Below are 26945 nucleotides of genomic sequence, written 5' to 3'. Positions count from 1 at the left end.
AGTTTGTTTGTTTGTTTGTTTATGGGAGAGAGAGAGAGAGCACTCACCAGCGAGCATGGTGGGGAGGAGTAGAAAGAGAGAGGAGCACAGAGGATCTGAAGTAGGCTCTGCACTGACAGCAGAGAGACTGATGCAGGGCTCGAACTCATGGGCTATGAGATCATAACCTGAGCCAAAGTCAGACGCTTAACTGACTGAGCCACCCAGGTGCCCCACTTGGGCTTTCTCTTGAACAGCCCAGTCCTGAGGCTATCTAGGGGCTGCACCCTAAGTCTCTCTCTAGGCTTATGAACAAAAAACACTCCTAGTATTACTCAGGAAATTCCAAGTGTTCGGAGCTCTGTGTCAGGAACTGGGGGCAAAGACCAAATATAATCTTGTTATACCACAGATCTCAGAGTGCTTTCCATCACAACCAATCATCCTAGGAGGATCAATGTCATCGGAGCCACAGAATAAGGTTCAAATTAGCCAGTTCTAGCATAAGCTATGACCTCAAGATGGGAGCTTTCATGGGTCATCTCCTGAAAGACCAGTCTGACACTGTATCTCCTCAGCAGCCTTGGTGGTATGTTGGGGGATAGGGGAGGTAAGTACATGCTTCAGGACAGCAACAGTCCTAGGAGATATGTCCCCCAATCCCTACCCCGATGTCTTCATTGCTTTAAGTAATTTCTCACCTTGCCTTTCAATAGGCCATTGGGACCCAAGACCTTATTGAAAATATGTTTTCCCACATGAGCATCCACGGCTGACAGGGGGTCATCCAGAACATAGATGTCTGAATTTTGATAGGTAGCTCTGGCCAGGCTAATCCGCTGCTTCTGACCCCCACTGAGATTTATACCCTGAAGAAGAAAATAATTTCTATTAAGCACTACTCCATAGTCCCACCTTCACAGAGACTATTATGGAGGGGAAAGGAAGAGATTTACTTCAATAAGGTATCAAGGGATTTAAAACCTTCTAAGTTCCTCTATACAAATCAATAACTTTGATTCAAATAAATTACTTCAGGCCCAATGATGAAACGTATGCCAAAATGACCATTTTCTATGAGATGATTTACTTATTATTTTTGTTTCCTGCCCCATGGGAATGTGGAGCTGCACCAGGGCAGATTTTCCCTATTTTATTCATGGTTGTAACTCCAGCGCTTAAAATGCTGTGTGGTACATAGTAATTACTCAATAAGTGTATTTGAAATAGTGAACAAAATCATTCTAGAGCTGTATCTTCATTAATCTTCTAGTAGCTGAAGATTCTTGTCCCTCAAAGACTGCTCTATTCATTGTTAGTAATAGGAAAGAAGGTTGAAAACATCCTAAATATGTAGGCATCGGGAATTTCTAAATCAATTACACTCTAACCATATAATGGATACAATACGGTCGTTAACAATGTATTTTTTAAAAAGGCATTTAATAACCTGAGAAAGTCACACTAAATTTCTAAGTATTTGAAGCAGAGTAGTAGAACCTTTCTCCAGGCCTCACTAGCATCCAGAAGTTGAGTCAGGACACCTAAGCTCTGGTCCTGCGTCTGCTCCTCCACCTGTGAGGTCATCCTTGGGCCAGGCTCTGGTTAGTTAGCCTCTCTGGCCCTAGCCTCATCAGCTTTCTTTAAAAAAAATTTTTTTGGTGGGGTGCCTGGGTGGCTCAGTCAGTTAAGTGTCCGACTTCGGCTCAGGTCATGATCTCACAGTTTGTGGGTTCAAGCCTCGCATTGGGCTCTGTGCTGTCAATTCAGAGCCTGGTGCTTGCTTCGGATTCTGTGTCTCCCTTTCTCTCTGACCCTTCTCCACTCATGCTGTGTCTCTCTCTCTCTCTCTCAAAAAATGAATAAACGTTAAAAAAATTTAAAAAAATAAAATTAAATAAATTTTTTAATGTTTTTATTTATTTTTGAGAGAGAGATACAAAGCGTGAGTGGGGGAGGGGCAAAGAGAGAGAGGAGACACAGAATCCCAAATGGGCGTCAGGATCTGAGCCATCAGCACAGAGCCTGATGCAGGGCTTGATCTCACGAACCAGGAGATCATGACCTGAGCTGAAGTTGGATGCTTATACAACTGAGCCAGCCAGGTGTCTCTCGTGTTTTCTGGTATTTGTTCCAAGCTGACTACCAAAATTGGTCAGCTCTTTTACTCCCATGTACTTCTTCACCGTCCTTGCTCCCCACCACCCCCCCCCCACTACTATTTCTTCACCCTTCAAGGTCCCTTGGTGTCCCAAGTACCTTCTCTCCAATCTCGGCCAGGTCTCCTCCGGGCAGCACTTCCAAGTCTGGGAGGAGGGCACAGGCCTCCAGAACCTGCTGGTATTTCTTTTCATCCAACTCGGATCCAAAAAGGATGTTGTCCTTTAAGGTGCCATTCTGGATCCAGGATTGCTGTGGGACATAGGCTATAGTGCCCTAGATGGGAAGGACCAGACCACGGGACAGTTATACCTCCAGAAATGCAGGGCTGAAGGAGGGAGTGGCAGCATGGGGAAGGAAAAACAGAACTTAGATTTTAAAAAATGAATGTCAGGCTGACTGAGCATCTGATATGTATAAAGTGCTTGTATTTATTGCACCAGCCAGGGAGAAACATTCAATATCCTGTTCACCACTTAAATACTTCTCCCTACTCTCTATTTCACTATCACTTTCTAGCCATGATCCTGAAAATTAGAGGAAGAAACACATGCTGCTTCTAGAACAGGAAACTCACTGGGATTGACTCAAACCCTAAGACCACCAGAGGGCTGACACAGGGGTGATGGTACAGAGATTTTAGGAAGAACCAAGAGATTTGAACGAGGGCGCCAGGCTGATGCATGAAGCAGATCATATCCAGAGAGGAAGCCTGACAAAGGCCTGTGTTTGAGAAGGAACTCAGTGATGAGTTGGCAAGAAAAAGCTTTCTCATACACCTGAAACTAACATAACATCGTGTGCCAACTATACTCAAAATTTTTTTGAAAAAATTGTATTAAAAAAATAAATAGTAATTTATGATAACAAAAAAGGAAGTATGGTATGATAAGTTAAAGTTTTTATTATTTAAAAAGTTAAACAGAAGTCAAAACTTGACTTGAGGCTAGAACCAATTTAAATATTAATGTTAAATCATTACCACAAATTTCCAATGTGAACTTCTTTGAGTGTTAAAGTCATTTGAAACGAAAATGCCATTTTTAAAAAATAATTTAGAAGACACTCAGCAGTTTTGTGTCAGTTTAAAGGAGAAATATGTGTGTGTGTGTGTGTGTGTGTGTGTGTGTGTATGCACACACACACTTTTATAGAAGAGAATTATGTTTAGAGGTAATTTTAAAATAATCTTCTTTTAGCCGGTGTATCCCAGTTTCCATGGTATCTATGGGGGCAAAGTGACATGCCAATTCAAAATTGACTTCTAGGGGCACCTGGGTGGCTCAATCGGTTAAGTGTCCAACTTCGGCTCAGGTCACAATCTTGCAGTTGGTGAGTTTGAGCCCTGTGTCGGCTCTGTGCTGACAGCTCAGAGCCTGGAGCCTGCTTTGGATTCTGTGTCTTCCTCTCTCTCTGCCCCTCCCCCACTAGTGCTCTGTTTCTCTCTCTCTCTCTCTCTCAAAAATAAACATTTAAAAAATTTTTTAAATTCAAAATTGACTTCTAAAGGACTAAATAAAGAAATGTTCCAAGTGAACAAAAAGAAGAAGTTAGGAAACAGTTAAATCAGTAGCATCTGCTCCGTTATATCTCATATTATTTAATGTAAATTGGCTCATGAGGGATTGGTAAATCAGGGAATAAGGTCAGTATAATGTGGAAGAAGCATTAGTTTTTAATTTCCTGAGCATCTCAGTGTCAAGCAGTCAGGGGCAAGCTTTCCCATAATTAGAAATAAATGGTTAGCAATATATGAAGATCTTAAGAAAAAACCTAAAAAATCTACAGACACGTGGGGTTTTTTTTGGTGTAAGTAGTGGCTGGTTAAGTGATTCCAAGTACTTATAAGTTCCTCTAAATTGAACTCTCTGGGGAAGCTGAGAGTGCTCATGGAGATGCTATGAAAAGATTTATTCTGGGTTAAAAAATATATAATTGACAATGATGTCTACACCCTGTATCAAATTTTTGAGCAAGTGAAGTCAAAGACCAAACTCTCAGAGGAGGAAGAGGAAATCGGGAGCCTAAAGCTACATGTGATGCTCAGTGTAATTGCCAGTGGGGATTTTACAGTGCTGCTGTTTTAATTGTTATTGGTTTTGTTGGTACGCTAGTTACAAAGTTATGTCAGTTTTTTTTTAATTATTATTTTTGAGAGAGAGAGAGAGAGAAAGCACACAAACACATACGCGTGGGAAGGGGCAGAGAGAAGGGGAGAGAGAACCCTAAGCAGGCTCCACACTGTCACAGAGAACCCAACTCAGGCTTCGAGCCCACAAACTGAAATCATGACCTGAGCTGAAATCAAGCATTGGACACTTAACCAACTGAGCCACCCAGTTGCCGCAGGTATGTAAATTTTAATGATGCTTTTAGAAACCTAGATGTAGCAGAATTGTCTATACTTTGAAGGAAGAGATCTCTGTTAAACAGTTTTCAAACTTTAGTATGATAGGACCTCATTAAACATGCAGATTTTTAGAATCTATCCCCAGAGTCTGATTATATGTGTGGGGTGGGGCAAAGAATCTACACTTTACAAGTCTACCTAACGTCTCCAAGACCACATCTACAGCAAAACAACAACAGTGGCATCAGATTCTAGTCCTCAGTGCATTATCCAAAACGAGAAAGCAGTGCTCAGTGGCCCACATCTCAAGGTCAGAACTCTTTTCCTTAGCATCCCCTCTCACCTTGATGGTGATGTGCCCGTGGACATTTTCCATTTCTCCCAGCATGGCTGACATCAAGGAAGACTTCCCAGAGCCCACAGTGCCCACCACAGCCACCAACTGGCCTGGCATAATGTCCAGGTTCACACTGAAAAGAAAGAAGTGTATTTGGTTTTTAAGTGTCTATTTTAAGAGAAAGTGAGTGAACGAGCGAGCATGGGGAAGGGGCAGAAAGAGAGTAAGGGAGAATCCCAAGCAGGCTCTGCACTGTCAGGACCAAGCCCGGTGCAGGGCTCGGTCCCATGAATTGTGTGACCATGACCTATGCTGAAATCAAGAGTCAGACGCTTTACTGACTGAGTCACCCAGGCGCCTCAAGAGAAGTGTATTTAAAGGAGGTGGGGGTGTTTTTCAAGAGTAGTTCAGGCCACTTCTCAGACCATTCATAAGAAGTCTCGTATTAGATTTTCCCTCAAGATTGGAAAATTTGTCTTGGATATAGAAGACTCTGAAGTGCTTCTTTAATACGTTTTTTATAAGCTCAAAAGGGCTAGAGAGTGAGCCCTAACTTATCCAACTGTCTATAAGCTGTTTGTGCCAAATGTAGGTTTCAACTGGGAAAATTCTCTTAGCACCAACATGGTACCATTGAACAAGAACTTAATGGGAGCTTAGAGACCTGAGTTCAAGTCTCATCTTTGCCACTGCTGAACTATATGATCTTGGAAAGTCACATCCTCTGGACTCTCATTTATGAACTAATAGGGTTGGAATAGATCAGGGTTTCCCAAACTTGGCTATTTAATGAGAATGGCCATTCAATGGAACACTTGCTGGAAGCACAGAACACCTTCCCCTCTCCTGGAGATTTGGCTGTGTCTAACTAGGGAGGGACACACACTGGGCAGGGCTCCTCGAAACTCTGTGCCCACCCTGTTTTTGAGTCCCTAGTATATTAAGAACATCAGGAACTTGTTCACAGTCTTTCTGAAACTGCCCTTTGCTAGTGTAAGTCTAAAAGAAGTTCAGTACAAAGTGGGAGCTGTGTCCAGCCTCTTCTCTGCAAAGGGAGGCTTTCAGGTTGGGAAGGTCCAGAGGAGGGGCTTCTGGCCTGATAGCATCCCAGGGCAAGCTCCAGAATCTATATGAAAGGCTGTAGGAATAGAAGTGTGGGAAGACCCAGGTGTAACAGGGAGAAGATAAGGTGTTCTGGGTTGGGAACAAAGATGTGGTCCTGGTATATTATGTGTGCTACGTTCAGCGGAGTTGGGTATATACTGTCTATCTGACCCTGTATAGACCATGTGTTCTCCTATCCAGACATACCTACGGTAAAGTTCAATTTATAAATTAGGCCCAGTAAGAGATTAACAACAATAACTAGTAAAATAGAACAATTATAACAATAAACTGTAATGAAAGATATGTGAATGGGGTCTTAACTCTCATTGACTGTCCTGCACTCACCCTTCTGATGATGCAAGATGATACAATGCCTAGGTGGAAAGATGAAGGGAGGTGAATGATGGGAGCACTGTGACCTACATTAGGCTACTATTGACGTGACCATTCGTCAGGAGGAGGATCATCTGCTTCCACACAGAGGTTGACTGCAGGTAACCGAAACCAAGGAAAGCAAAACTGCAGAAGAGGAACTACTAGACAAGCAACAGCGTGGCAAGAAAGGGTTGGCTTAGGGCAGAGGAGGTGGGAGGTGGGAATGGGTTAGTTAGATGTAAAACTCCAGACCTCAAGTTTAATCTTTGTAGAGGCAGCTCCCGTTGTCCACTTTGGGGAAAGAAGCCATATTCTTGATTACTGTTCTTAAATGAACAAACGAACTTAAATTGGTTTCAGGCTTTGGTGTGTATCCTTTATCATACCCAGAGACCTAGGCCACTTGCTGCACTACCTCCATCCACAATCTGGTGAACAAAGGTCTTCCTGGGTTCTTAGCTGGAGCCCACAGTCCCACAGTAAGACAGCCTGGTGGCAGGTGCACTTCTGGGGAAAGAGGCTTGGGAGTTTTGCTGTCCGCTGGTCTCCCCAGGGTTTCAGCCTGCACTGAAATCTAACGGAATGTATGCACATTGTCCATATTTCACATGCCCTAGTGGTTGGAATTTTCCAGTAACAGGACTGGCAAGGAGAAGCCTAAAGAACAGCAGGCTGGACAGGAGGCAACTCACTCTCGAATTGTGGCTTCCAGATCCCGGTCCCAGGTAAAGGAGGCCTCTGAAAACTGCACTGCTTTGTCTGTTGAGAAAAAGGCCCTCTCTTTTAGTCAGATGTAGGTCCTCATGTGTCTGTCTGCCCCTTCTCAGCCCTCCTGTGTCCCTCCTTCAGCAGATCCCAAGATCACCTATCAGGTGCTGGCTCCTACATTAACAGGAGGCAGAGGAAAGTTCCCCTGGTGAGACCAAAAGTGGCCTGCAAACAAAAGCGGTTCTGGTTGAATTCCCAAGCCTGTTAGCCAGATTCCTGACCTGCAGACACCTCTGCAATGTCTGCCTCTGGGCACATTCTCATGCCCTCTGTTGCCTCATGTCCTGGTAAAAATTCTACCTCTATATACAAACCTGGTCACTCCCTGGATTCCAGGTCCACAGCTCCCTCTGGCTGTGTCTGCCCCCCAATCCTTAGATCTTCAGACCTTGCAAATGTTCTTTCACTCCAGCCTACTTTCCCCAAGTTCCCATGCTTGGCTCCATCTTGACTTCTCTTTTCTAGATCTTTTGCAGGATTCCCTGCTTATCCTCAGATTATGGTTTAGCCATCTGGCTAAGCAACCTATTCTAAATGAAAACGTGACTTAAGTAAAAATAGTAAGCTTGTTATGCAAATGTAGGTTCAAAGTAAATCCCTTAGCTCTCCCTTTCAATCAGTTTGCTGCCCCTAAGCCCTCCTATGTCAAAGTTCTGGTGCCAGCACTGTGAATAAGTTGGGGAAGCAACTTCCAAATTCATTACCAAAATTGTACTCATGTCGAATGGCGGATGTGTCCAAGTCATCCCCTCCCAAGTACTTTTCTAGCCGTTCTGTGGAAACGCTGGCCTAGAGAGGGACACAAAGGATCTCAAGAATAAAAAATCCAACAACAAGCACGAGCAGGGAGAGGATTTTGACTTTGTCATCAGCCCTGGATGTGGAAGCAGAGAGTCAACCTGCCAGGCCTCTTGCCGATGGTTTACTCTTTGCTACATCTGGAACCTCTGGACACCCCCATAGACTCAGCCACATTTCAGCCCTGGAAGACATCCCTCTCTGCACAGAGGGAAATTAAGATGCTGTTTCAGCCCCTTAGAAAACTTGTGGTGCTGGGGTCAACTCTATTGCCATCTCTTCAATCTTTGGACCCAGTTCCAGAAACTGTCTTCTGCTTTCTTCTAAGACAAAATCCTAATTTCTATCTGGTTTTGGTAACTGGGCCCCTGGTGTGCTCTTCTTTAATGGAGTCTATGCCTTGGTCCTGCCCAGTGTCCTAACTGAGCCACTACTGGGACCCTTTATACAGGAATTGGCCATGGCACCACAGTGACCTTAGAAAACTCCACACAGGCCAAATGCAGCTGACCTAAGCATTGGCAGAACACCCTGTGGTCTCCTGAAACATGAGAACTGGGGAGAGATCCTAGGAGCTTTTACAAGGACCTTTCTCACTTGCCTGTTTTCAGGGAGCCTGTCAGAGAGATCGTTTCTCATTACCACCTGGGTTCTGATGAAAGAGTGGACTTTCTGTCTTGCCTTTCCTTTGAGTGCAGTTGCAGGCTACAAAACCACTCAGCTGTTGCATGGATCCGCCCCTCAGAAACAGAGTGTCTCGTTTACATTATCATGTAATGCCCGTGTTACATTATCATCTGGCCCCTTTTGTTTCACAGTCACCCCACGAGATAGGGAAGGCAGGGAGCAGACACCTTTGCTGATCTTGCTCTTGCAATTTATGTACTAAGCTATTAGAGTCTAGAAAGAGCATACTGTTTCTTTATCAGCCAAACCTGTCAGCCTTTCTTAACCCCCTCTAGGGTAGCGAGGTCTGAAACTCATCTTTCCTATGGCCTGAGCGGTCTAAAGAATGCCACCCTTAGTGTAAGTGCACATCACCGTACTCTATCTTTCTGATTACCTCACTAGCCTACCACCTGCCCTGTGAATATCCTGAGGTCTGGTACCTGGTCCATCTCAGTGACTGTGCTCACTTTTCAGGAACCAGACACTCCCTCTGGCCCATCCGAGTCCTCTTGAACTCCAAACTCACTTTCTGACAGCTTGAAGCTTGAGAGCTGTATTCAGTTCCACCACCACATGGCTTCATGCAGAGAGGGTCTTCTCTTTCCACGTATGCTGCATTTCCCTAATGCTATATAAATACCCCAAGAGCCTTGGTAAAATGTGGGGGAAATTGGGCTGGGAAAAGGGCTTAGAAACGGTCCAGGTATCAGCTAATCATCATAATCTCATTAAATGCTTTCACAGGGACTGTCTCCCTGTAAGGTAGAGAAGATTGGTATGATTATCCTCATTTTAGAGTCAGATAAACTAGGGCTCAGAGAGCTTGTGATTTTATTAAGCTCAAACTTGGTCTCCAGAGACCAAACAAATCTCTCTAATTGAAAGTTCACCAGCAGAAGCGAGAAGTAAGATATGATAGGGCAGTCATTTTGGGATGTAAGCCTTTTAACCAGAGATAATCAGTTAGCAGTGAGGGCTTCTACCCACCTGTAACATGGAGGTGATTACCATGGGAAACATACTCAGGGGGAAACGCAGGATATTGAAGAGGGTGATGGAGGTGAAGGCCTTTTCTGCATCCAAAACATTATTGCTATTCACCAGAATGTAAACTGAAAATGTGATCACAGACACCTGGAAAAGCAAGGTCATGAGCAATTCATTTCTAAAAAGGGTTCAAACACTTATGCTAAGTTCCAGGAACACGGTATATCAGAGTTGAAGGAGCCTTAGGGATCATTATCTCAACCTTCTTGTGTTACACAGGAAATATTTTGCCCGAGGTCACAGTCAATTAATTGTATCACTGGGACCAGAGTTCGGGTCTCCGGGCTCCTATATTGGTGTTCCTCCCCTCTCTAGACCCACACCGCCTCCTTAAGAAGACAAGAAGCTCTCCTATGCAAACCATTCCTGATTACCACATTCATGCTGATTATCCTGGAAACTTACTCTGGGCTGCCGGATGACCAAATTGTACACAAGGGTGAAATTAGAGTTGGGGGCACCAGGTAGGAATAGCAACTTTGGGAAGTTGAGGAGGGGGATAGATTTTCCAGGATTTCGGGGTTAGGCCTAGAGGCACTGGGCAGTCTGCTGAGAACAGACCTTCCTCTTCAGGAAGCTGACCTAGTCCATTGACTCCTGTGACTCACCAGGATTGGACTTAAGTGTAAGAGAAAAATCATTATAGTCTGAATCTGACCCAAGGTCAGCAGGTTCTTGAGCTCTTTCTTCCGAAGTTCATGGACTTGCTTTTTGAATGAAGGTTCCCAGGCAAAATACTTCAGGATCTAACAGGGTAGAAAACAGCACAGCTCACACTGTTGCCCCCAAAGGACACCAGACAGATCTCATCTACCCAGGTTTTAGGATAGGTTCTCCAAAATAGGGAAGTGGGGGAGGGGGGTAGAAATCCAGATTATAAAGTATGATTATAGAAAGGTAGGTTGCATTTGTCAGAAACCTACTATGTACAGAATGTTTTAATTTTTTTAATCTTTATTTCTGAGACAGAGCATGAGTGGGGGAGGGGCACAGAAAGGAGAGACACAGAATCCAAAGCAGGCTCCAGGCTCTGTCAGCACAGAGATTTTGTCAACCACAAGATCATGACCTGAGCCAAGGTCGGATGCTCAACCAACTGAGCCACCCAGGCATCCCTGTACAGAACGTTTTAAACACATGATCTTACTTAATCCTTATAACAACCTTAGTGTGATCAATGGTCCCAGTTTGCCTGGAACTAAGAGGTTGCCCAGGACATGGGGCTTTCAATGCTAAGCCCAGAAAGTTCTGGGAAAACCAAGGAGAGTCCCCTACTTTTGCAGAATTATTGTGTCAGTTTTAGTGAAGAGGAAAGAGGCAGAAGATACCAGGTAGCTTGCCCAAAGTTACCAAGCTAGCAAGCATTAGAGAGGAGACTCAGGGCCAGGGCTACCTTTTCATTTTGCCACATTTAGCAAAAAGGCATATCAGAATTCTGCATAGAGAAATATCAGAGAGTTAAAAGAGGCCTCTGCTTCATTTTCAAAAAATTTAGGGTAATGTTTAAATCCTTGAATTCAAAACAACACATATATTAAAAATTAACTTGCTGGTAAGCTTTGCAGGAAGAAATGCGTTATTTTGAAAGCTGGCCAAAAGAGGGGAAAAAAACCAGCATTTTTCCTGCCTGTCCTGCACAAACTTTATTTTAATGTAACCAACTAGCTAATTGATGCTAAAGGAATAACAGAATTCAAATTTCACTCTTTTGCAACTCTAATGATATAATAGATCAAGGCAATGATTAGCAGCTTCTAGGACAGTTTTCAAACTTGGCTGCATATTAGAATCACTTGGGGGAGATTTTAAAACCTATGGGGGCACCTGAGTGGCTTGGTCGGTTAAGTGGCCAACTTCGGCTCAGGTCATGATCTTGCGGTCTGTGAGTTCGAGCCCCGCGTCGGGCTCTGTGCTGACAGCTCAGAGCCTGGAGCCTGTTTCGGATTCTGTATCTCCCTCTCTCTCTGCTCCTCCCCTGTTCATGCTCTGTCTCTCTCTGTCTCAAAAATAAATAAACATCAAAAAAAAAAAAAAAAAAAAGAACTTTAAAACCTATGTGTGCCTAGGCCTCAACCCCAGAGAGTCTAATTTAAATGGTTTGAATTAGGGCCCAAGCCTAAGAGTCAAACTTCCTGGGGGTCAAAATGTGCTGCCAGAGCCACAAATCACTGCTCTGGGGGAAAGAGTGGCAGGAAACCTAATAAGGGGTGAATCACCTGGACCCCCGAACACTCACCATTGCTGGTGTTTGGAAGCACATGGTACTGCCTGAAAGTATCTGTCCTCCCTACCTCCACCAAAAATCAAAACAAAAATATCCCCTATCTAATCAAGCCTCTAGATCTGATTACTAATTTATAAGAAATATAGGAAATAAGACAACGCAGTTTCTCCAACATGACAAAGATAAAAAGGAAAGGGGAGGGGGAAGAGTCAATTATAGATTAAAAGCAGTAGCAACTAAATGCCATGTGTGGATTTTTTTGGATCCTTATTCCAACTAATTAACAGCAAACAAATGACATCTGAGGCAACTGGGGAAATTTAATGGTACCAAAAATGACTAATTTTTTTTTAAGGTGGGATAATAGTATTGTGGTTATGTTAAAAAAAATAATAAAAATAAAATAAAATAATAAAAATAAAATAAAATAAAAATAAAAAAATAAAAAAAATAAAGTCTTTTAGAAACACAAAGTATTTATGTGAAATACAAGATACCACATCTGGGATTTGCTTTAAAAATAATCTAGCAGAGGGGTGCCTAGGTGGCTCAGTCGGTTAAGCATCCAACTCTTGATTTCGGCTCAGGTCATGATCTTGTAGTTCATGAGTTGGAACCCCACATCAGGTTCCTTGCTGACAATGCAGAGCCTGCTTGGGATTCTCTCTCTCTCACTCTCTGCCCCTCCCCTGCTCTCTCGTGCTCACTCTCTCTCAAAATAAATAAATAAACTTAAAAAAAAATCTAGCAGAGCATGAAGTGGGTACATAGATGAAACTAGATCATGCTGATTATTGCTAGACCTAGGTGAGAAGTCCATGGGGGTTCATGGGGTTCATGGGGTTCATCATTCACTCCACTTGTGTGCACGTTTGACAATTTTGACAGTAAAACATGAGAAGAAAAGCAACCATTTAGGGTAAATAAAGAGAAATGAAGTTTTGAAGGAGGGCCTGAGACCACTGGAAGGAGAAGCAGGAGACCTGCTAACAGGGGTTGGGAGTCCTGGGACACACCACAGGCCCACAAGTGGGGGAGGCCCACAAGTGGGGGAGACCCGCAAGCCCTGCCAGGCCTTTTGAAGGCCAAGAACCCTCTGCTGCTGGCATTTTCCCCCCGGGCCACCTGTACTCGGCTTCTCACCTTGATCCCACTGAGAATTTCATTCATGATCTTTAAACGTTTGTCTTTATTCTTCATATTTTTTACCTGCCAGGAAAAAGTCAAACAAAACACACTTCCTCGTAAGAGGGTCCAGAGTTGCTGCAGATGCTAGGTCCTAGTGATGGCACCTGTGGCTGTCACATGGGTGCCTGGTGATGGGATGCATCCCTCCCCTGCTCTGCTCAGGCTGCTCCCGCCACACCCATCTGCTTTCTGATCCTTAACTACACCCAGTTCACTTCTGCCCCCACAGGCTTTGCCTGCCTGCGCCTCTTCCCAGGCTGTTCTTCCCAAGGCTTCCTCCTGCACAGTCAGGCTCATGCTATTCAGAGCCCAGTTCACATGTACCCTCCTCACAGAGGCTTTTCCTGACCCCATAATCTAAAACCACCACCCATTCACTTTCTCTCATCTCACTCTGTTTAATTTTCTTCATAGTACTATCATGACCTGATAGTTTTCTTCTTCACTTCCGTTTATGGCCTGATTCTCCACTGCAAATAGAATGTAAGTAAGCTCCATAAGAGCAAGAGCTTTGTCTAATTTGCTGCCATATTCCCAGAATAGTATGTACAGAAAATCTTTTAAAAGTAATTATTTGGGACTAAAGGAATGCAAAGTGAATGCATGAATAGATCATGTACACCATTGAGTCCACCCACCAACCTATGACTTCTGGCAGAGCAAAGGACTATCGGCATGGAGCCCCGCCACCTGGTAGGAGCAGGGATGACTGCCAGGATTTAGGCGTAATGTCTGGGTCATTCATGTGTCTGCTCTGCATGATTGGTTTGTATTGCTATGACAGAGAAGCAGGGCCAATAATCACTACTTGAAGAACAGTCCAGCAGAGCAGGGTGGGAGAGTTATGTGCCGGGTCCCTGGGAAGCTCTCCCCTCTCCAATCAGGCTCTGCCATCTAACACGAACGAAGATGGAGTATATAAACCTTAACGGTGCTCAAAAGATGAGAAGGGAATCCAGAGAAAGCCACAGTCATTTGGGATGGTGGAAAGTCTTCCATTAGCATTGCCTGCCCAAATGCCCAAGAGTTAGAGTAAGCAAAAGACTTTAGACTTTGAAGTGGGTGTAGAGATCTCCCTAGGGTGACTCGGTTTCTTTACCTGAACAGCTCTACTCTTGGTGGCAAGTATCCCATTAATTGGGATTAGAAGTACCATCACCCCAACACCTGCTAAGACTGAGGGTCCCAGCTCTGCCCATAGGAAGGAGATACATAAAGTAATCTGTAGAATATTTGACCACAGCAAATGGATGAAGCTGGTCACATCCATGAGCTTCTGGGCATCCACAGACATCAGGTTCACAGTTTCTCCAATGGTGTACTGCTTTCTGCTCTGGTTGGATAGGGTCAGCGCCTAAAGATAAAGATTGGAATTGGGATCTATGGATAAGTCCAAGAACAATGGGGAGTAAAAGGGAAACTCAGGAAGTAAGAACACACTAGAAGGATGGGCTCCATATGGACACAACTTTTCCAAGAGGCTAGGCCTTCTTGCCTCCAAATCTTACAGACAGTGTTCTCTCATTTTTGACCACCCTTTCAGGCTATTCCCACCTCTCTGAACCCCCTACCACTTCCACCCCAACACACACACTTCTTTGCTCAGAAAATTCCTAATTATTCTTTAGTGTCAGTTTAGATGGAATTTATTCTGAGAAGACTTCCCTGGACTCCAGAGTTTGGGGTAGATACCCCTCCTGTGTACTCCCATAACACTCTGGACTAACCTCTGTCATTACGGTAGTGACACTGAACTGTAATTGTTTTTCTATTTCTCCACCAGATGCGAACCCGGGAGGACAAGGGCTACATCTGTTCATTTCACTCCTGTATCACATGGCACACAGTAGGGAATCAGATAGTGAAGGATAAAAGGAAGGCAAGAATCATGAGTGGATTCTGGCCGTGCAGACTTCTGACGTGGCAGTTTTATTGGGAGTCATATTCTTATGAAGAAGTTTCAACTGTTTCCAAGGACAGAGATCTTAGAATGAAGAGGAAAGCTGTAGGGTTCACGCATTTGAAGCAAAACCATTTGTTTATGGTCAGGAATTTGTAGGCAATATCTAGATGCTGACTCATACAGCATGGGCCCCCGTTCTCATGTTAGAGAGACCAAAAGACTACTGTCCGTCCACAGGTCTGTTACTTATACCAATGCCTTGCACAAATGTACCTTGCCAAGGGATTGGGGTGGGGGCACTGAAACCAATTCACACCATGGCCACCAAACCACCTCCTGAACATTCTTCATACCACTACATCTTCCTGGAGGAAGGAGAGCCTTCTAAGCCCCCCAAAGATAGGGTATGGGCTAAGGTTAGTTCCAGGGATCCACCTCCAGCCACTTCCTAGAAGCTGTACCGTCATCATATCCACAAGACATATTTCTTTGGAACATAACACGATTCTTGTTTATACAGTAAAATGAGGGACGTTCCCCCAAACGTTAGGCCACCAACGTTCTAGAGAAATCAGTTCACTGCTATGCCTCCCCTTTAGTATGGAAAAGCAAAAATATGGCAAACCTCCCCCCCCCCCAACAAAAACCAAACCAAAAAACCAAACAAATTGCCCTTCAAGGTCATCACTTTTCTATTCTCAATAAATCTCAATACAGTAGAAAAGACATTGGCTTAGTCCCAACAGCCCTTATCTGAGGGCAAGTCCTGGCTGTGTGATTATAGGCACTGAAATGATCTAATCCTTTCTTCTCTGTAAATAATGCTGTTCCTTCACAGGGCCATGGATTTATAATGGATATGAAAAAAATGTTTTATAACATTTCATAAATGAAGCACTGCCTAAACATATAAAGTCAATTTTAAATTCTATTTTAGTAGCAATATTAATTTGAATGAAAGTCTTATTAAAATCACCATTTTAAAAATTATTTGTGGATTGTAACAGTTGTAAACTTGGAATATATTAAGAATCAAAAATAGTGGGAATGAGTCAACACAATTGTAAAAGTGTACATTCATAAAAATGGCTGAGACAGCTTGGTTATTGACCTCATATCCTGCAAACAGAAATCCAGTATCTCCAGAAGAAATAAGGGGATTAAAAATTGAGGCAAGACATGGGGCGCCTGGGTGGCTCAGTTGGTTAGGCATCCAACTTCAGCTCAGGTCATGATCTCAGAGCTCATGAGTTTGAGCCCCGCATTGGGCTCTGTGCTGACAGCTTTGAGCCCAGAGCCTGCTTCAGATTCTGTGTCTCCCTCTCTCTCTTTGCCTCTCCCCTGCTCACATTCTCTCTCTCTCTCTCTCTCTCTCTCTCAAAAAAGAATTAAAAACATAAAAAAAAAAAATTGGGGGAGGACCAATCCCAGTGTGAGGGTATTCAGGAATTCAAAAGACTTGACCAGACTTCTGGGCTAAAGACATTTGGACTACCTGTCTGGGTTTCTCTCTCTCTTCCCCCCCCCCTTTTTTTTTTAACTTAAAAAAATTTTTTTTAATGTTTATTTATTTTTGAGAGAGAAAGAGACAGACTGCAAGTGGGGGTGGGGCAGATTGAGAGAGGGAGACACAGAATCTGAAGCAGGCTCCAGGCTCCAAGATGTCAGCACAGAACTCGATGCGGGGCTCAAATTTGCAAGCTGTGAGATCATGACCCGAGCCAAAGTCAAATGCTCAACAGACTGAGCTACCCAGGCGCCCCTCCTTTTTAATTTTTTTTTTAAACGTTTATTTAGTTTTGAGAGACAGAGACAGAGCATGAGCAGGGAAGGGGCAGAGAGAGAGGGAAACACAGAATCCAAAGCAGGCTCCGGGCTCTGAGCTGTCAGCACAGAGCCCAACACAGGGCTCAAACTCACGAACTGTGAGATCATGACCTGAGCTGAAGTTGGATGTTTAACCAACTGAGCCACCCAGGCACCTCACCTGTCTGGGCCTCTTGGGGAGTCAACATCTGCTTGGGGAAGACAGTGACACATGGGTTTTAAGAGACAAATGCAAAGGAGAAAACCAAGAACTATAAAAGAGAAATCACTATGATAGAACTCTCTAGTGGTACAAGGAGGGGAAGAAAAGGCAGTTGATGTTTAATGTTCTGTTCTATAAAAAGTCCTATCTCCTTATTTCTGAATTTTCTCCTCAGGCTTGTAGTCACTGACTGTAACTACTCTATTTTCAATCCTTTTTATTTATTTATTTTTTATTTTTTTATTGAGATATGATTGATTCTATTTTCAGGGATGAAATGAGATTTCACCTTGGCATCTAGGACACAAGGAAAATACAGTTGCCCTGAGAAAGCAAAATGTTAAAAGCAATGTGTTAGAAGATTAGCAAAATCATCATAAGGAAATGGAAAATTTCAAGTCTGCAGAACTCAGTAACCAAAGTGACTGTATTTATAAAATGAGAGAAGGAGTCGGGCAGAGAAGGGGTGGTCAGATGCTAAAGGTTAGAAAAATCAGTCTCTAGACAAAAGTGGGTCAGGGAGAAAGAGTCCTGGCCCATAGAGAATTCTAGTCTATAGCAACATTATAATCTGAGATGGATGCACCAAGTCTTGTGAACCCAGCTTCATGTAATACCCAGTTTAAATGTTAGTGGTTTTAAGAGTTTGCCCTTGGCCAACTTCTTTTCTGATCTTACATTCTTTCTGATTTTAGTATATGTGCTGCCTTATACAAGCACCCTGATCTTACATTCTTTTCCAAGGTGTTCTCACTTTGTCAGGAGAGGCAGGAAGAGAGGCATGCAAGCCTTCAAGGGTGAAAGGCAGATCCTGGGCAGGGGACAGCTTACCAGCTCTCCTCTGGAGAGTATCTCCCTATGTCCCCAAAACACACACACCCTTTGTCTGTGAATCTGCTTTTCACAGTTTTCAAAGGAACAATTAAAGGAAGCTATCTAGTTAGTCAGAACCAAGTGTTAAGGGTCAGCTAGCATTTCCATCAAATTTTTTTTTAATCTTGGGATAAGTGCTCACACCTACTGAGGGGATTTTTCTGTGGTGAGGTCTGACACAATCCACTTACCTTCTTATATACAGAAGCCATGATGGTTGCCCGCACACTTGTCCCCAGCATGAAGCACAGTTGAAAGTAATTCTGAAGGCAGAGAGACTGGATGAGGGCCACAACAAAGAAGAGGACCGAATAGAGATATCCAACCCACACATACGCGTCTCGGTTATTTGCAAAGGAGATCAGCAATCTGCCAAAACAAAAACCATGTAAGTGATGCTCATGAGGTCTCCAAGGACCCTTCACATTGCTCAGCCAGAGCCAGCTACCCTACCCCTGCCCCGCAGTTAACAGAAGTGACCAGCATTTTCCAATGCCTTTGGAAGACCTGAACTCCACAGTTATGCCACTGTTCTCACTTTTGCTTGGAGGAATAGCAGTGACAGCTTAGAGTTGATGAGCCATGGCTGTGAACAGGGTTAATGAGAGAAACTCTACTTACAGCTGCCATTGCTATGCTTTGGCCCATTCTTCCCCCAGCCCCTGGTAAAAGACGTCATGTGGGATAAATGGATTCGTTCTTGGACAATGCAAGCCCGAAAAGTATCCAGCATGAGTTAGAACTTGTCCCAGAGGGCAGCTCATCCCATAGATTCTGGCAGACCGTGAAGTCTTGTCATGATTAACCTGACCCTCCCACCGAAGGCAGTGGCCGGAGAGATGGAGTTACAGACACTAGGTACAAGTCTGTGTTCGATTTGCTGCCCACCTCTTGGGCATGGCTCTTCCTATATCAGTTCTGTTTACAAGAGTCCCTAACTAGTATCTGGCTTCCTAGGAGGAGAGAGATGTAGAAAAGAGGAAGGCCAAAAGATATAGCATTTTAGAGCTTGAAAATGGCCTTGCGTTTTTCATGAACATAGCACTGCAAGGTGGAAGACTATCATGAACATTTAAAAAAATGGGAATTTAATATTAAGCCCCTGCGTGCATATACAAGGGACAAGCAAAAGGCAGAGGAGGTCCTGAAAGGATAAGGAAGGCCCAGGACTCACTTCAGCAGCTGAGGATTCAGAAACATGAGGAGGTCATGCATCAGCTTCAGTAGGAAGGACTTCAAGAGTATGACGTAGAAAGTTTTGAAGAGAGTCTTCACCAACCAGGCCTTGGGAAAGTTTTCTGTAGTGCCAGACTTTTCTTTCTTTTTAACATCTTCCTAGGTATAAAACCAAACAACAGTGCCCACAGGGCTATGTAGTGTAAAACTTTGTCTTGCACCGCACAGCTCCACAGTGTTAAGCCTCTGAGTCCTGTCACCTTCTTTGTACAGATTTTGGTCTTCTCACTGCCTGGTTACCATCCACCCTTTCAGCCGCCTCACCAGGCAACTAAACTGGTGAGAATACCACATAAAAACAAAGAATAGACTCCAAGTGGCAGCCTGGAGGGTAATCCTGAGAGTGAAGGGTGACAGTATATTTTTTTGATGTTCAGAAGTCTTTTTGGTTTTTTCTCACTTATGGTTGTTGTGGGTTCAATTATGTCCCCCCAAAAGATACGTTGAAACCCTAATCCCCAGTACCTCAGAATGTGTCTTTATTTGGAAACAGGGCCTTTGCAGATGTAATCAAGTGAAGATGAAGTCAAGAGGGGGTGGGCCCTACTTCAATATGACTGGTGTCTTCATAAGAGAAGAGACTCAGATACAGAGAGAAGATGGTCATGTGATAACAGAGGCAGAAATCGGGGTGATGCATCCACAAGCCAAGGGACAGCAAAACCGGAAGGTAAAAGAAGCAAGGAAGGTTTCTCCCTTACAGGTTTTGGAAAAAACATGGCCCTGCTGATACTTTGATTTTAGACTTCTAGCTTTCTACCTGTGACACAAAAAGATTGTGTTAATTTTGTGGTGTTTTGTTAGGGCAGCCCCGGGAATCTAATACATGGGGCATTACCACTCACTTGCCAGTGTCTTCCTTTTCCTATGATTTGGCCTCTTTATTACATTATCCAGGGTCCCATCAGGCCCCAAACTCCAGCTTCTCAGCCTCAGTTTCCAGGTTTTTCTACCAGTGACATCCTCTTGTAATTTTATCACTGAGATCCCATCTGATCAGTCTCTTTTGCCCCCGCCTGCCTCCCAGCTTCCAGCCTTGCCCCCCAACCATCCATTCTTCCAGCAACAGCCCAAATAGGCTTTTAAGAGTATAAATCTGGTCACATTACTCCTCTGCTCAAAGCCTTCCCCTAGCTGTCCATCTTTGTAAAATAAAACCCAGATTCCTAACCATGGTCCCTAAAGGTCTACACAGCTCAGTCCCTGTCCACTTCCCTGAGCTCATCTCACCGCCTGCTCAGCCTCTCCCTCCATGCCCCAGAACTTTCTTGAAGCTCTCTGAATAAAGTGTGTTTCCCTCAGTCTCACATTCCTGTTCCTTTGGACTGGATTACACTTCTTTCTGATGGTCCCCCAGGTGGATTCTTCTCAGACTTTGGGTCTCTGCTCAAGTGCCAGCTCCTGTGAGAAGTCTCTCCTAGGACCCTAAAGTCACTTCACACCAAATACATTAACATGTTTTGTTTTTCTTTTCTCTCTCTTTTTTTTTTTTTTTTTTTTTTGAGAGAGAGAGAGCATGGAAGCAGGGGAAGGGCAGAGGAAGAGAGAGAGAATCTTAAGCAGGCTCCACACTCAGCATGAAGCCCAACATGGGGCTTGATCCCACAACCCTGGGATCATGACCTCAGCCAAAGTCAAGAGTCGGATGCTCCCCTGACTGAGCCACCCAGGCACCCCAATGTATTTTCTTAATAGCATCTATTACTCTCAAGGAGTAATATGTATTGGTTTATTATTTATTTTCCAGCTATCTAAAGAGGACTCTTTCAGGCCATTCCTTATGCCCAGTGCCCAAAATAGTCTGTTACTTGGTACTGATAAATACTGTTGAGTAAATAAATAAATGCATAAATTACCTAATGCTAAAACCCACCAAGGTGCAAATTCTAGTAATGCTAAGATATTATTTTTCTACTTTTAAAGACACATAATAGAAAATTTCAAACATACCCAAAAGGAGAGAGAATAGCACATTATACTCAAATGTTTCCATCACTAGGGTATTATTAGTATTATGAATACTACAGATAATATAAAATGCACTGTATAAAGTGCTATCAAAATGTAAGGACAGAATCACTATGCCACTGATGCCCTTCTGCTTGAAGACATAAAGCACACTCACACAGACACTCATGGGAAAGTTACCAGGACAAGGATATCTTGGCTTCGACTCTGATTCTTGTTCAAGCCATGCAGCCTGTCCCTGGAGTTCTCCTGTGCTCTCCCCCGCTGTCGTCTCTGGACTGCCTTCCTGGCCTTCTGCAGCTCTCCTGCCATACATTTTTCAAACTTGCTGACCAGTGTCTTCGTTTTAATCTTTTCATCAAGATCCCAGACATCTTCGAGTGTCAGAGGTTGCTTGTAGCCTTTCAGAACAATGCTGGAACCAGAGTGACCCATAGGCTGAGACCATACATGTGGAGTCGGGGCAGAGGGAGGTCCCTTGCTGCTTCTTTCAAAACCTGATCCCTGGTTCAGAGATGGAGGGGCAGAGGATGGGAAGAGGGCCACTGCCCCATCTTCTGGCCCTTTGAACTTGGCAGAGGAGTGGGGAGTGCGGAAAACCGATACGAGAGGTGATGGAACATGGAAGAAGATGAGAAGGGAAAGAGGGGCAGCACTACTGAATTAAAAGCCAAAAGAGCATCACTTCCTCCCCATCCTTCCTCCTCAAACACTGGCTGCCTCTCTGCCACTCTGGAATCTCCTTGAGGGGTTTTCATGCCGCCCTTAAGGAACTGAGCATCCCTGGAGGCCTCCTCTATACAGTCTCCCTAGATCAGGGCCCATCAACCTGGTATTTGAGGACATGGATACAGAATAAATTATATCTTTATCTTTACTAGCTTCTAACTGAATTTTAGCCTTTCCTTAGGACATGAATGTAGGCTACCAAACAGTTGGAAAAAGGACTGCCTGTGCCTTGGACACCAAGAGACATCACAGTGTTTTCATGGCTCATTTACATCATCATTACTTTGAAGTTGTGATCATGATTAGCCCCATCACTAGATCTTGTCATTTAATGAATTCTTAAAGAAGCACTTATGTTACTACATCACAAATTTGTGTTTTTTTAATATTTAAGTGATTATATTTCAATATATTCGGTTTCCTTTGTAACTCTATACCTTTTACGTTATACATTTAAAACATGATTTGAGAAGGGATTCATAGACCTCATGAGCCTGCCAAGAAGGCTCCAGATCTTTTGGTAGCCCAGCTATTTCACCCCTTACCCTCCAAATCATGCCACACTGCCTGCAACCAAATTCTCCTTTTCTTGTCCTTCTGCCTCTTTTTCCTAATGTCCTTTGTTTTTCCCTGTGGAACCCCCAGACCACCAAAAGAAAATTCCCCTCCACCCTCTCCTCCACATCCTCTGAAATAAATAGATCCATTACATTAACATTCTTGGACTCTAAGAGGAGAAATGGAGGCCTCAGGAAGCATTTTTAAAATTAAGATTTCCATCACTTTCAGAAGAATGAAGGGGTAGGGATACAGACAGCCCATACTCCGGGCATTTCCTACCTGTCATACCAACTAAAGGTAATGCTACTCAGAAATGAAGCTGTGAATGATGGATTCTGTAGGACACACACACACACACACACAAAAAAAAAAAAAAAAGAAAAAAAGAAAGAAAGAAAGAAAGAAAGAAAATCAAAAAGTAATTCAATTTGAAACAGGAACTTTGTGGGACTCTATAATCAGAAACTGATTTTTATAGATATAATGTTATGCTAAAAAGTAGACATAATACTGAAGTAGACTGGACAACATAGATTTATCTGGAAACCCTGAAGTCATTAGCAAAAATCAGATTTTCTGGCATAGATATATGATGAATTGTCTATGCTAAAGATTGGCGGGTCAATGTCAAAGTATTTCCTCGCACATAAAAGTATTTCCACATGCTAGTCACTCTATTTCCTTAAGCCATAAATGGTCCACATTGCTATATTGTGGGCTCATGTGTCCTCCATGAGCCCTGGGCATCTCGAAGTTATAGGTGTCAAGATACCATCCAGTTAAATACTACATGAGGTAGGCATATTTAGTGTCTCACATTTGAGGAGTCATCTTTTTCTGAAAATGCTGAAAGTATCAGGATCAGGACGTTCAGTGCATAGCAGATGAAGAACAGGCAGGAGTAAGCCAGATTAGAATTGTTGCCCTATGGGGGGAAACAAACAAACAAACAAACAAACACAAACAAACCAACCAGAAATAAATGGGCCTTTTTCCAAATTAAGTCTAAATGTCCCATATGTCAATGTTCATCATTAAAACCTATCATCAAATTCCCCTATTCTATCCCAGAGTTCAACTGACTGTATGCCATTTACTCTTAGAAGGTGCTCACCTCTACCTCCTCGTGTCACCCTCTCTTTCCTCCTTACCTTTAAGAGTGTCCGGATCAGAGTCTGAAACTGGAAGATGCCACAGAGTACTGAGAGAATCCAGAATAGGGACAGGAACCAAGAGTCCTTCTGCACACACCATAGTCTGCTGTGTTGGAACAGCAAAACCAGGAGCTAGAGAGAAGTTCACATCAAGTTCTGAAAAATACAGTCACTAACTGAGGACAAGAGGCAAGAAAGAGGCCAGAGAACAAGGGAGCAGTAGGTCAAAGGAGGAGATTGTTATAACTAATCTGGCCAAGCAGAAAATACACAATGCCAAATTGTAGACTTCCTCCCTGATACCACCCATCTTCTTCTTTCAGGGTCTCAGGCTCAGGGCTCTCCTTGGGACCCCCTTCCCCACCCCTAGGTCTGTTCACCACACTTGGGTGGGGAGTTAGCCAAGAATACAGAGGGTCCTCTACTGCACTTAATGGAGTTACTTTGGGAGCCAGAGAAGTCTTTTCAAGACCCAAGGAAGTTAATGTCAGGCACTACAGTAGTCCATCTGGGGAGGCAGATTCTGCTGGACGAGTGCAAGGTGTCTATAGGATTTTCCAATAATATCAAACTAAGTAATAATAATAATAAAAAAACACTTGCCTTGTAACAACTCACTTAAATATAATTAAATGTTTGTTTCCTAGATTCTGTGCCGAACGTGTAAACTAGCATTCTGAAAACAAAGCCACGATTAGTAGCATTTGCTAATTTTTGTGGTGTAGAGATTACTACCATGGTAGATGTCAAGCCCCAACATACAGTCACTAAACAGCGTCAGGAAGAGTTGCACACAGCCCTGTGAGCGGGCTCCAGGAAACCATGCCTACACCCTTCTTGTTTTATAACAATGGTAGCAAACAATAATGCCTGCAGCGGACAGGCCATGTTCATTCCCGAGTGAAGTAAAGGTGGAAGACTACGCTGAGCAGATGTGTAATCTATCAGGGATGACTGCCACTCAGTGCCAGCTGACCATTGCCCTTTGGGGACACATGCCCATAAGTGCCAGGCATGCTGATTTTCCAAGGAAGTTTAGAAATCCACAGAGTTATGTGGCATCTTCCTCTTTTAAAAAAATGGTGGCAACTAATTCAGTTGTTGTTCAAACACTGCACAGGCCTCCCCCAAAAAACAGCCTGTAGAAGAAATAGCCGTTTCTGTTATCAAGTTTATACAAGCAACCCTGGACTCAACGATCCATTGGTAAGACTATTGGTCAATTTAAGAATAACATTTACATAACTTTTTTTTTTTTTTTTAACTTCTGAAACACTGTTTATTTCACTGGAGGCAGGGGAAATGGGTATGTGAATGTCTGGGACACCAAGCCTAGGAGTGCATGTTGACAACAGGAACATACAGGGCCAGGGTGCTGAGGGCTGGACAGCTGTCCAGGGAACAGAGGTGGACAAAGATCTCTATGACAAAGGTCTTGTAGCACTAAAGAACACCAGTAGGAGTACTGCTGGCTGAAAAGTGTGATACGGGTCATAGTGTGCAATCATCTAGACCCGGGCGGATGTGTCGATGTAATGGACACGACTAATGTTGGAGTCCATGCTCTTCTGGATGTACTTCCAGTCAAACTCAGTGCCCTGGGCTCCCACTCAGAGGGGGATGTGGCGGGACATAACGAGCACGGTGGTGGCCCAGCCCCAGGCAGCACCCATGACCTGTACTCCCCCTTGCCTGCATTGTGGGACATGACAAGGTTTAGGCCTATCAGGTCTACCACATCCACGCTGGCCTTCACGAACTCCCCAGTGAACTCATACATGCCGCCTTCCCAGGTGAGGGAAAAAAAGTGGCCAGAAACAGCATCTTGCACAGCTGCACGAAGAGGTGGGTGACCCTGGCCTGCACACATTTTCAGAAGGCATTGTACTCAGGCCACTGCACTTGTAGGTGATGAAGTAGGGGAAGTAGCCCAGGGCAAAGCCATTCCTGAAGTAGAACAGGGTCATGGTGCTGACCTCCTGCACCCACCAGAGTGTGGGTCTCTGCCTTGGCCAGACTGACACTCGCTCACGTATAATTATTAGATGGAAAGATAGGAGGGCATAAGGTACGTGTACCTTTGTCATCAGAGCTAGTATTTACACTAGGGAAAAGGATCTAGAAGTTAGTGTTCAAAAGAATATGAAAAGCTAAAATTTGATTCAACTCCATTACAAACAAGTTTTGCCTCATCATAGGCCCCTCAAAAAAGGTAGAGGAAACTGGACTTAGTTTTATTCCAAAAGAGTACATTTCAACCAGATGACTATGAATAGGGAGAGGATAAACAGGGCAGGAGTGGGGATATGCCTTACCCATGTGCCCAGGTAAAGGCTTGGATTGGTATATCTAATGGCAGGGACCGTGGCTTGTCCAGAGTCTTCTGTGAGTACAAGGGCCAGTTCTATGGCTGCTAGAATAAGAAGGAACCCAACAAGCACCTGAGAAGGAAAAAGACCACTGTTAAGAAGATAATCATTCTTTAGAATAGAATGGTTCCTGATAAAGATAATAAAGATAGTATGCAGTGATTCAGAGAACATGTAAGTAATACTGGCATCAACGAATACATGTAGTTCAAGTAATGGAATAAAGATCAATGTATGCTAGGACAGGTTTTTGAGGAATGTTGAGTATGGTGATTTTAAACTCTGTTCATAAATTCTGATATCTTCCTTCAAAAAGATCTGGGTACCCCTTTTGTTGACTGTGAGCTTAGTCACTCATTTCTAAAGAGTAGAATATGCTAGAAGGTCATAAAACACAATATGGCTTCCTCGTTCTCTTTCTCAGATCACTTACTTCAGGGAAAGCTACCGACATCATCATGAGGATATTCACGTAGCTCTATGGAGAGATCCATTTGGTAAGTAACTGAGACCTTTTGCCAACAGCCATGTGAGTGAGTCATCTTAGAATTAGATGCTTTAGCCCCACTCAAACCTTCAGATGACCTTTAGTCTCTTCTAGCATGTCAGCTGCAACCTCATGAGAGACCCTAAAGCAGAACCCAGGTAAGCTGCTCCCAAATTTCTGACCCACGGAAAAACTGAGAGAAGAAATGTGTTTTTAATAGCTAAGTTTTGGAGTAATTTGTTACACAATAAGTAATAAAAATAGATTTGAAAAGGGAATTCCCCTACCCCAACTGGGATTTCTAGTTTCCTTGGTCATATTCTCTTTCCTTGGTTTTTTATTATTCCCCAGCTCTTCCCCATATAACCTTTGAAGTTAACATTGCAAACGAGTGTGACTATGTCACCCTAGGAAGACTCCAAGCCAATCAATATTTGTCCTATGAGTTCATAGGACATCATACACATTGTATTGTTCTAAAGAATCACCCCCACCCATCAGAATGAAAAAAGTACTACTTCCACTGAGGAAGTAGCAATTCTCATTCTCAGAATGAAGATCTTTAGTACCCTCTTCTACCCGCATCCCTTCCCATCCATCTATCCCTACTCATTCCCATGTCTCATTCATCCAG

At 43.6% G+C, this 26945-nt stretch overlaps 1 protein-coding gene and 1 pseudogene across 12 annotated transcripts in view; both read right to left on the bottom strand.

Annotated features, from left to right (window-relative positions):
- ABCC2 (ATP binding cassette subfamily C member 2) overlaps positions 1–26945 on the bottom strand; it is a 73926-nt gene that overhangs the window by 32323 nt on the left and 14658 nt on the right. For 5 of the 12 annotated variants that reach the window (XM_053207008.1, XM_053207005.1, XM_015063003.3 and 2 more), the window contains exons 3-18: positions 25771–25896; positions 23453–23587; positions 23119–23226; positions 22581–22636; positions 21192–21426; positions 18982–19142; positions 17999–18176; positions 14102–14356; positions 12958–13023; positions 10199–10336; positions 9531–9677; positions 7781–7865; positions 7001–7067; positions 4833–4959; positions 2239–2415; positions 681–848 (exon numbers count right to left, since the gene is read on the bottom strand). In XM_053207008.1, the coding sequence (XP_053062983.1) occupies positions 681–848; positions 2239–2415; positions 4833–4959; positions 7001–7067; positions 7781–7865; positions 9531–9677; positions 10199–10336; positions 12958–13023; positions 14102–14356; positions 17999–18176; positions 18982–19142; positions 21192–21426; positions 22581–22636; positions 23119–23226; positions 23453–23587; positions 25771–25896 (2229 nt within the window). The other 7 variants (XM_027062829.2, XM_027062830.2, XM_053207007.1 and 4 more) reach the window with 7 other exon arrangements.
- Positions 24788–25764, bottom strand: LOC106966920 (transmembrane protein 147-like; annotated as a pseudogene).

This window comes from Acinonyx jubatus, chromosome D2 (genome assembly GCF_027475565.1).
Source record: "Acinonyx jubatus isolate Ajub_Pintada_27869175 chromosome D2, VMU_Ajub_asm_v1.0, whole genome shotgun sequence".
Classification (NCBI taxonomy): domain Eukaryota; kingdom Metazoa; phylum Chordata; class Mammalia; order Carnivora; family Felidae; genus Acinonyx; species Acinonyx jubatus.
The sequence above is the reverse complement of the archived record's forward strand: the minus strand, read 5'-3'. Positions and strand labels throughout refer to the sequence as shown.